The sequence below is a fragment of the Protomyctophum bolini genome (genome assembly GCF_963924005.1).
Source record: "Protomyctophum bolini genome assembly, chromosome: 12".
Lineage (NCBI taxonomy): Eukaryota > Metazoa > Chordata > Actinopteri > Myctophiformes > Myctophidae > Protomyctophum > Protomyctophum bolini.
In genome coordinates, this window is record NC_137873.1 from 13131758 (window position 1) to 13143498 (window position 11741).

General features: G+C 46.0%; 1 protein-coding gene across 1 annotated transcript; it reads right to left on the reverse strand.

Moving 5' to 3' along the window:
- Positions 1-5257: 5257 nt before the first annotated feature.
- Positions 5258-5953, reverse strand: LOC308326070 (charged multivesicular body protein 4b-like; the record flags this gene model as incomplete). Its single annotated transcript, XM_080778881.1, has 1 exon — positions 5258-5953. One exon carries the CDS (start codon positions 5951-5953, stop codon positions 5258-5260), a length of 696 nt encoding a protein of 231 aa, XP_080635007.1.
- Positions 5954-11741: the final 5788 nt, after the last annotated feature.

Sequence of the window (11741 nt, forward strand, 5' to 3'; positions counted from 1 at the left end):
TACTGTGTGCATGTTTTTATCCTGCTGAGATATGAAAATTAACAATTGCACATGTTACATATTTGATATTTGACTCATATCGTCTGCTGTGGTGTGTTACTGTTGTATGTGGTCTTTTTATTTCCATTTTCTGTTTACAGTTATTTACTATTTTAAATGTGTGTCATTGTCGTTATGCAGGCTATCTTGTCCAGGCAGCGCAGTGTATAGCTTGGTTATGAACATTTGACTTCAATACTAATATACAGGTATTATATATTCACGTTATTTCAGTGGGTCATAAAGTGGGGTCAACTCCAGGGACCCTCAGGGTTCCTTGAGAGGGTTCTAAATGGACCCTTACAAGTCTGTGACTCTTGAGTGTGTTCAAACAGAAGCCCATTCTTGTACAATCGCAGAGTTATAGGGTCCTTCAAATAATAAGGTTTGAGAACCACTGCTTTATGTAATTGAATTTCAGCATGCACTACTACACACACACACAAAAGGAGAACAATCTCGTACGAAGCTTGAATGAATGAATGCTTATCGTTAAAATGTGGTCATTCAATTATGTCTTCTTATTCTGTTATGATATTTATATTTTACTATGGCTGTTTGACATAACTGTCTGCGTTATATTTAGGTTCAGAAATGTGTATGGGTGGCAGTCTGCTCTGACTTTGAGGTCAGTAGGGAGTCTCATTGACTCCCATCTGGTGGCGAAAGGAAGCTGATGCAAGTTGGCAAAAGGTTGAAGCGATTATTACTGTTCTGTTGCGTTTTGAAATGTGAAAGAACTAAAATTCAGAATTCCCTAATAAATTATTTTTGCCTTTAAATGCTGTGGTCTATCAGATAGACTATCTGATCATGCCCACAATATTGATGGAAGTTTGAAAGTGGTCCCAGTGGGACATGCAGCGAGGACCTCCCTATGGAGACTTGGGAGGCATCCGTATAGACTCCCCCATATGACTGAACTTCTCACCCTATCTCTAAGGGAGAGGCCCGGCCACCGGCCTGAGAACTAATTTCGGCCGCTTGTGTCGTACAGTTGTTTGTGAGCTTATAGCTCTGAATAGACACAGACATGATCACATTTTACTTTAATTGCCGGTCAAATAATTGTGATTAACGATTTAATAATGACATGTGCCCAGTGGAGTATCCAGGAATTACGTTTTGGGCAGGCAAGATCATGTGTTAATTGTCGTCTCCCCGTGCACAGTCGTAGCACTAAAGGTTTTCAAAGAGATATACCTGCCAGACAGTAGTATACAAAGGCTGAAAGGTTGCATTTACATTCCAATGGGTGATTGAGGGTCGCGCCCTTCCGCAGCGGCCAATCGGCTGTCTATTAATAGTGTTCTTTCTCATTGTATGGATTTTCGCCAGGCCAGCAATGGATTTGGACAGGCGGACGCCTGCCCTCGCCTTATTGTAGATACGCCTCTGCAGTCTGCACATGCCATCATCACTATTGTACCACTCACCTGGACTGAGAAGAGGGGGTGGGGCATTTTCCGGCAGGTAAGTATTGCAGGCAATCACTGCAGGTCAAATAGGTCAAATCGTTTCTTTTGGATTTGGTATGGTCATTTTCATTTAACATTCACACCTGGTGAAGGTGCATTTCCACGCACACTAATTGTTTTACTTATTTACTTATTGTTTAGTATATTTATTATTTATACGCTGTCTTTATGCAGTGTCCCGTTTCAAGTTTTCAAATGTATAAAGTCTTTTGAAAATAGCCGATTTACAAGCTCGCAATGCGTCGGGATACGACATTGTGAGCTTGTAGATCATCTGCCGGTATTGAACAACGTTGTTTGACGTGATGTCAGCCATTTAGGACATGTCACTCAATCTGGGCAAAGTCTCCGCCTGGTCCGAATTATTGAGTTCCATTATGAAATAAATTTAAAGAAAAAATAAAACTTAAAACATGTGAAAAGATGCATGGCCTAATACTGGCACTGTGCACAATACATTTGGCACTGATCAATACGGTGGTATTGAACACGATTGAGCCGAGCCATAAAAACAAAATCAACTGGAGGTGCCTTGAAGCTCAACCAGACCTCATTGTCCTCGGGAGTTGCAAAGACCTGGCTTTGAATCTCACTGGTGGACGTGGACATGATGATGCCATGAATCAGATCTGAATCCAGGTCTAATGCCTTTCTTTGATCAACTAGTATCACAACATTTCTCCAAAAGGAGTCAGCATGGCAAGATTAACCAACCCAAAGACACATAATAGCCTGTTGGGCCCCACAGTGTGACAATCTGATGTGTTGTGATTTTGTAGAATGTCTAGTTTAGCAATTTTATGAATGGCTATATGAAAATGTTGACATAAGCTCAAAATGTTTTGGTCTGATTTAGCTCTTCCACATTGAAAACCACTAGTCTAGAATGCATGTATTCTGCCTTGCATCGAGGTAGCCCATCCGCCTTCTGTACTCCTCCCATCTGTTGTGCTTCGCCCTCTGTTCCTCCATCTTCTCCATCAGCAACTTTACAGACAGGAGCTCTTTGGCCAAAAGGTGATTATCAATGGTGAGCTGCCTCCTGTACTCCTTCCAGTCGTTGTGCTGTGGCGTGTGTTTCTCCATATCCTTCATCATCAGCTCCGTGGTCAGGATGCTTTCAGCCAGAGCGTGTTTCTTCTCCGTCAGCCTGCTCACATCCTGCTCGTATTTCTTGCGCAACTCGAGGAACTTGCGTTCGTTGTCGCCTTTCCCTGCAGCGTCCCATTTAAGAAAAGGCCCAAAAGAGCTGGTGCTGCGCTTGGAAAATGATTGTACCAGCGACCCGGAAGCCATGAATTTCCTTACATAGTTGAACACCAATGACATTGTAATAAAGGTAGCAGATATAGATGTGTTATGTTAGTGTAGCTATGTACCAGTAGTCTATTTTACAGGCAGTGCAGATTCTGCAGAACAATCAATTAAAAATCCAATAATGGAAGCTGAAGCCAAAGCTCTAGCTTATTTATATACAACTGCAGGTATTTTTATTGATGACGTGTGCTTTCTCATATATGGCGCTTTGCTCTTTCTATTAGAGCGAATTACCATAGGGGAAGGCATATTTAACGTCACATTATTGTATATACGCTTAAGTGATTACTTGGTGAGTTCATGCTCTTGTCAGAGCGCTCCGATGTCAGTTGACCCATTAAGGACGTAGGGCCTTCGTCCCTCTCCTCCCGCCCCAAACTCTCCCTGATGACGGGTTCCGCCAGTAGATGTACATGCAATGAACAATATCACCCTCCTCGCCCCCGGCTTCCCTCCCCAAACACGAGCCAATTGTGTTTGCATAGACGCACAACGGTGGATTCGAACCCCCTACCTCTGTGGTGGTGGGCAGGGACCACCTGAGTTGACAGTGAAAATTCCCACCTGATATTGTGTGTGAGTCCTGCCTGGTCTTCAGACTAGGACGAAAGTCTAACATATACAGGTCATTGAAGAGGATATGATCTCCCACCTTGCAACAGAACTCCTTATAAATCAGTGGGCATGGGCCTTTCCCCTTGGGCTCAAGCTTCTTCCAGCAGAATGCGTCTGGGTTGAATTTCCACAGATCAATGAAGATCTGGTGAGGAACAGTATCAGTAACAGTAGTTGTTCCCCATAAATATTTACAGCTCTCCATCGTAAGAAAAGGCTGAATGGCGCCTGAATCCAACTTGAAGAAGCGGTGCAGGGGTCGTGCTCAGCCAGCAGTTGGTCTCTGTGTCAAACACACTGATATGGTCACCAGTTGTCATAAATCTAAAGACCCCAAATACAAACATCTTTGTCCCGATAATGGTGGCGCTATTTGTGTAGAAATGTGATAATCTGAATGCCTCCAGTGTTAATGAAAGACCAGACCATTGTGGCGGTGTCCAACTTCTCTATGCTTGTGAATTTCACATAGGCGCTTTCTCCTCCATACATACATGACCTTCACCAAGGCACATGCTGAGTGGTGGAACCTCGCCTGGGGGACACTGCCAGAAACCTCAGGTTTGAACCATCTGTGGGTGTCGACATGAAATGCATAAAGCACGTTGCAGTACCCGCTGAGTACTTACAGCCACCCCAGACATAGACGGTACCTTCTATCAGCACAGCTGTGTCGTCCTGGCACCTGGAGGGAACCTCAAGATCAACCTCTTTCAGTTGTAACCGGGGGCAGCTTCACCCAGCGCGGACACTGTGCTGAAGACATGCACAACAATCTGATCACCTTTGTCAATGTGGGACCCTCCTCCAAAGAAGTATATACACCTTGTGTGGCTGCCACTTCAGCGTGACGATATGTCTCTGGTGTCTCTCTGGTCCACTCTTTGGTCACAGTCCAGTGCAACATCTTCCACTTATATGTATATCTCTCTGTAACACGAGTGTGAAAAGTAAACACCCTGTTTCACTTTATATACGCTGGCCAAGAAGCACTGGTCTGACATATCACACACGGGCCGCATAAACTATATCTATTATATTATTCTTATATTAAAATTGGTGTAATGGAGGACCGGCAGGCAGAGAACGGCGTCACGCTCATGTCATTATGACTCAGCCATGACCATGTAGAGTCCTCCAATGCAGCTATGCTCAAATATGTAGTGTTTTGGGACGTTCCTTTCTCTGTGATACATAGCTGTGGCCAATGCTGTGTGTCTACACCATTGGTTACAATGTAAAAGAGTGAAGTCCGCACACGGTGCTTAATTTACTTAAAAAAAACCACTGGCACTTTGTTTTAATATCAGACACAACATTTCGGCCGTGGTTGGCCTTCATCAGGTGACGATGAGCTGTGTGTGGATTTCTCTCCTTTACATTGTATCTACCGGTACCTATTGTCCAGCAGGTCACCTGATGAAGGCCAACAACCATGACCGAAACCTTGTGTCTGATATTAAAACAAATTAAGCACTGTGGAGCAGAGCTGTGTGCGGACTTTTGTCTTTTACATTGTATCTACCTATTGTCCAGCACCAGCGAGGGACTGGATGTGTGCAACCCACCTGTTTTAAACTTCTACATCAGTGGTTCTCAGAGTGGGGTCCAGGGAGTCTCATTGTTCCTTGAGGGAGGGTCTAAAGTGACCCTTACAAGTCTGTAACTCTGACAGTGTACACATGGTTCCATTTGTATACTGTCAGAAGAAGGGTCCTTGAAATGTAAAAGTTTGAGAACCACTGGTCTACTACACGTTCCTGGGGTGGGGTTAGTAATGTTGGGTTATTGGGACGTTGGACTATACACTACGCACTCACGTTCCCCGACCACCGCTTTAGATCCTCCATTTGATCCTCGTCCTTCTCCTTGGCGGCAGCAGCAGGACTGCAGGGTAAGGTGGAAGACGGCACGCTGGGCAGCGCCACCACGCTCTCCGCCCCGGTGTCCACCTCTGGCAGTTTCCCCTCCCGCCTCAGCTCCTGCAGCTCGGCCAGCAGCTCGTCCTCGTCATGGAGCTCCCCGTAGCCGCCGATGGGCCTCGAGATGACGTCGGAGATCTCCTGTGCCAGCTCCTGCTGCTCTGTGATGTCCTGTATGAGGTCGTCCACCCGGTCGATGTCCATGTTCTCGTGCACAGCCCGCATGGCCTTGGCGGCGAACGCCATGCTCCTGAGCACCTCGGTGTTGGCATTGGCGTTCTCCAGCGCCTCCCGCTGTGCCTCGACGTTGGCCAGCTTTCCCTCGATGTCGTTCAGCTCCTTCTCGTGCCTCTTCTTCCTCTTCAGGGCCTGCATGGCCACCTGCTTGTTGGCGGCGGTGTTGTTCTCTTTTATGGTGAGCAGTTCCTTCTTGATGGTTTTGTCCAGAGATTCCTGCTTCTTCTTTAGCATCTCCTCCGTCTCTTTGAGTTTCTGAATGGCCGCCTCCTGTTGGCTGAGTTGCCTTTGCTCTTTCCCTCCGCCGCCAAACAACCTATAGAATATCTTAAGTAACAAAGCCATCTTGAGAAGCTGGAACACAAGAAAAAAACATCTATGGACTATGCATCAAATTCAGTCTCCTTACAATGTAAGCTACATTAAGAATTCATCATAGCTTTATTCCATGAGTAGCACTTTAAGAAGGCTACCTTGAATCTCACATCATTAAATATGACGTCAGTTATGATGTAATATGGGGAGTTAACAACGTAGCGGGAAGGAGAATGGATGGTCAGTGTCTGTTCACACCGCCAGACAGACAAGAAAGAAACAGTCAGATGAGTGGAATGTACTGTATATTATCGTCTCTGTCAGGTGGAAACTTCATACTGTAAGTCCATAACTGTTACTTTCCAAAAGCGTGTCGCTTCGAGCTTGTGGATCTATACTTTTGATGCTGTTGTGTGACTGCCATAGTATGATCAAGTAGGGGCACGGTTAATTTACAAAAAAAACCCACAAAAAGTTTGAATAATGGAATATTAGGAGGTTTCTGCCGACGCAGATGTGACTTTATTCATTGGAATGCCCTCATGGAATTGCAATGAATATAAGTCGCATCTCCGACAGCAATGATATACAGTACTACTGTAGCTACTAGACTAGAGAGTGACGCCCGTTGGAAATGAATGACCCCAGTTGTGGAAAAAGTACTCCATATTTTTACTTGAGTAAAAGTATCAATACTGCTGTAGAAACACTCTTATGTAAAAGTACAAAAAACAGTATCGGTATCAAAATGTTCCCAGCTCCCACCCACATTTTACATTTGACATGTGGATGTGGGTGGTGGTGGGACATCACCGGCAATAGGCCTTCATTTCATTTCATTAAAATACATTACATTAAGTACTTTGACCAACAACATGTACACTATTACTCAATATTTTTTAAATGAAACCTCTGGCATTTTGCAGTAGTCATAGGGATTAGGAAAAAGCAATGTTCTGGCAGCCCTTTGCAGGAACGCTGCAGAACATTTGGTTGCCCTACGCATGATTTATAATACAGAGAGAATCATGCAAACATTGATATTATATGATATGATAGAACTAAAAAGTATAGCCTGTCATTTAGCATCAGTTTTATTTTATAAAACGATATGCCTGATTAAACAGTTATTTCAAACCGTTACATCATTCTCGCCCGTTCTTATGATACGTCAATAGTCATACGACATTGAAAAATACATTAATATAGTCTGGATATGTGGGATAGTGGGAGTCTACTGTGCTGTTATGCTAGGAATACCGCTCTCTAGCTACTGGTTACTACTACTAATCTCGATAAAAGTTACACATACCAGTCAGATGGATTTACAGAAAACTCCAATGTATTGATTAACACGCACCTTTGAGTTGCTTAGTGGATTGGATGATTGCACTCTACCACAGTTATAAGGAAAAAAACATATCTGGGACCTATAGGTCCTCCTGGAGGATGGCAACGGTCGCCCCCCACAGAGCAGCCTACCTCCAGAATTTGGGAGTGGAGAGGATGGAATGGCCTGCTGTGAGTCCAGACCTCACCCGAATTGAACACTTGTGGTATCAGCTTGGGCATGCTGTACGTGCAAGAGTGACTATAAAATGCAATACCGATTGGTATTAATTATAGTCCTTGGGCCGGACGAGATATCGGTACCGAAAAGGCGGCAAAGTTTAGTTGTGATTTTTTTATTCCTATACATCCCTAGATTAGGTTTTGATATGATAGACCTTGCTGACTGGTAGCTTTTTAGTGGTTATCACCTCAAACCCCCCTTTTTGGTATATGGCTCTGGCGAAATTGTGTAAAGGCATACATTAATTCACTAAAATTACAAAAATCGACTTGGTAGTCTAAAATTTGTCATGTAGTATCTTGACACTTAGGGGTAAGTATCAGAATAGGATTTTGGGGCTATCTACCATTGTATTCTTAAATATGACCTACATCATCCTCAGAAACACAAAAATATACACTGTCCGTTTAACAAATAACAACAAAGATGGTTATTTTCCAGCACATTAGGGTGAATATAACTGCCTCACTTGTATATAGAAAACTTCCCATATCCTTAAGCTTCAATTTAAGCCCAAGATGACCTCTCTATCTTGAAGATTACTCTTTCTGTGGCCAAAATGCTGCACTATACCTCAAATCGGAGACATTTTCATTATCAGTCACTATAGCCTTCCAGAGTCCTAGAATGTAACAATAGGTTCACATGTTCTGCAACTACTGCTGTCTGAAGTTAGAAACATGAATACTACAGCAGGAACACAAAATTTATATTTATTTATTATATTATATGCACATAATAGCTTGTTTCAGTACATAGCCTATCAATAGTCACCCAAATCAATGTGCACCCAAATGTTAATAGAAAATAGAAAAGAAAAATAGAAATGTTGAATGGGAGAAGAGGTAGAAACCTGATTGTGTCCACCTTGATGCATTAATATAATTCAACCATCATCACTCCATGTCACCCTCAATAAATATATGTGAAACCACAAGCCGACTATGGTCCTGCATGGTTCTCTAATAGGCACACTGGTGTAAGGGTGATATAGCCTACAACCAGCAAACCCCTTCGTACAGTATACAATTCTTTCATGGTCCTTCGGACCGGAGTCCCCCTCCCCAGCTCCACCGCCACCATCGGCGCAGCAGCGACCATGGGCCCCAGCCCCCCAGCAGCCATGGCCCTCAGCCCCCCAGCAGCCATGGCCGTACTGTACTGTACATTATGTGTCGCATGTCGTTATAGGTGAGCCGTACTGTACTGTACATTATGTGTCGCATGTCGTTATAGGTGAGCCGTACTGTACTGTACATTATGTGTCGCATGACGTTATAGGTGAGCCGTACTGTACTGTACATTATGTGTTGCATGTCGTTATAGGTGAGCCGTACTGTACATTATGTGTCGCATGTCGTTATAGGTGAGCCGTACTGTACTGTACATTATGTGTTGCATGTCGTTATAGGTGAGCCGTACTGTACTGTACTGTACATTATGTGTTGCATGTCGTTAAGGTGAGCCGTACTGTACAGTACATTATGTGTCGCATGTCGTTATGTTGTCCAGCATTCACAGCATGTCAGGGCCCTCAGCTCCACAGCAGCAGCCATGGCCCCCACTCCCCCAGCTCCCCAGCAGCAGCCATGGCCCCCACTCCCCCAGCTCCCAGCAGCAGCCATGGCCCCCAGCTCCCCAGCAGCCATGGCCCCCACTCCCCCAGCAGCCATGGACCCCACTCCCCCAGCTCCCAGCAGCAGCCATGGCCCTCAGCTCCCCAGCAGCCATGGCCCCCACTCCCCCAGCTCCCAGCAGCAGCCATGGCCCTCAGCTCCCCAGCAGCCATGGCCCCCACTCCCCCAGCTCCCAGCAGCAGCCATGGCCCTCAGCTCCCCAGCAGCCATGGCCCCCACTCCCCCAGCTCCAAGCAGCAGCCATGGCCCCCAGCTCCCCAGCAGCCATGGCCCCCACTCCCCCAGCAGCCATGGCCCCCAGCTCCCCAGCAGCCATGCCCCCCACTCCCCCAGCTCCCCAGCAGCAGCCATGGCCCCCAGCTCCCCAGCAGCCATTTCAGGGCTCTATAGGGTCCAGCATTCACAGCATGTCAGAGCTCTATAGGGTCCAGCATTCAATGCATTTCAGGGCTCTATAGGGTCCAGCATTCACAGCATGTCAGGGCTCTATAGGGTCCAGCAGTCACAGCATTTCAGGGTTTCTATAGGGTCCAGCATTCACTGCATGTCAGGGCTCTATAGGGTCCAGCACTTTCGTCATGTAGGTCTATAGGGCTCTGAAATAGCATTCAGGGCTCTATAGGATTCAATTAAATAGGTATGAATTCAAGCCTTACATTAGGAGCATGTCTGGGCTCTCTAGGGTCCAGCATTCACAGCATGTCAGGGCCCTCAGCTCCCCAACAGCAGCCATGGCCCCCAGCTCCCTAGCAGCCATGGCCCCCACTCCCCCAGCTCCCAGCAGCAGCCATGGCCCCCAGCTCCCCAGCAGCCATGGCCCCCACTCCCCCAGCTCCCAGCAGCAGCCATGGCCCCCAGCTCCCCAGCAGCCATGGCCCCCACTCCCCCAGCTCCCCAGCAGCAGCCATGGCCCCCACTCCCCAGCAGCCATGGCCCCCACTCCCCCAGCAGCAGCCATGGCCCCCAGCTCCCCAGCAGCCATTTCAGGGCTCTATAGGGTCCAGCGTTCACAGCATGTCAGAGCTCTATAGGGTCCAGCATTCAATGCATTTCAGGGCTCTATAGGGTCCAGCATTCACAGCATGTCAGGGCTCTATAGGGTCCAGCATTCACAGCATGTCAGGGCTCTATAGGGTCCAGCAGTCACAGCATTTCAGGGTTTCTATAGGGTCCAGCATTCACTGCATGTCAGGGCTCTATAGGGTCCAGCACTTTCGTCATGTAGGTCTATAGGGCTCTGAAATAGCATTCAGGGCTCTAGGATTCAATTAAATAGGTATCAATTCAAGCCTTACATAGGAGCATGTCTGGGCTCTATAGGGTCCAGCATTCACAGCATGTCAGGGTCCTCAGCTCCCCAACAGCAGCCATGGCCCCCAGCTCCCCATCAGCCATGGCCCCCACTCCCCCAGCTCCCAGCAGCAGCCATGGCCCCCAGCCCCCCCTAGCAGCCATGGCCCCCACTCCCCCAGCTCCCCAGCAGCAGGCTGGCTGCTGGGGGGCTGGGGCCCATGGTCGCTGCTGCGCCGATGGTGGCGGTGGAGCTGGGGAGGGGGACTCCGGTCCATCTCTGATGGCAGGGTGATCCGTGCTCGAAGGACCATGAAAGAATTGTATACTGTACGAAGGGGTTTGCTGGTTGTAGGCTATATCACCCTTACACCAGTGTGCCTATTAGAGAACCATGCAGGACCATAGTCGGCTTGTGGCTTCACATATATTTATTGAGGGTGACATGGAGTGATGATGGTTGAATTATATTAATGCATCAAGGTGGACACAATCAGGTTTCTACCTCTTCTCCTATTCAACATTTTTATTTTATTTTTTTCTATTTTCTATTAACATTTGGGTGCACATTGATTTGGGTGACTATATTGATAGGCTATGTACTGAAACAAGCTATTATGTGCATATAATATAATAAATAAATATAAATATAATAAAAGGCATTTGTGTTCCTGCTGTAGTATTCATGTTTCTTCAGACAGCAGTAGTTGCAGAACATGTGAACCTATTGTTACATTCTAGGACTCTGGAAGGCTATAGTGACTGATAATGAAAATGTCTCCGATTTGAGGTATAGTGCAGCATTTTGGCCACAGAAAGAGTAATCTTCAAGATAGAGAGGTCATCTTGGGCTTAAATTGAAGCTTAAGGATATGGGAAGTTTTCTATATACAAGTGAGGCAGTTATATTCACCCTAATGTGCTGGAAAATAACCATCTTTGTTGTTATTTGTTAAACGGACAGTGTATATATTTGTGTTTCTGAGGATGATGTAGGTCATATTTAAGAATACAATGGTAGATAGCCCCAAAATCCTATTCTGATACTTACCCCTATGTGTCAGGATACTCCATGCCAAATTTCACACTTCCATGTGTATTTATGTAATTTTAGTGAATTTTTATTTGCCTTTACACAATTTCGCCAGAGCCATATACCAAAAAGGGGGGTTTGAGGTGATAACCACTAAAAAGCTACCAGTCAGCAAGGTCTATCATATCAAAACCTGATCTAGGGATGTATAGGAATAAAAAAATCACAACTAAACTTTGCCGCCTCTCCGGTACCGACATGTCATATCTGGGCACTTGGCCCAAG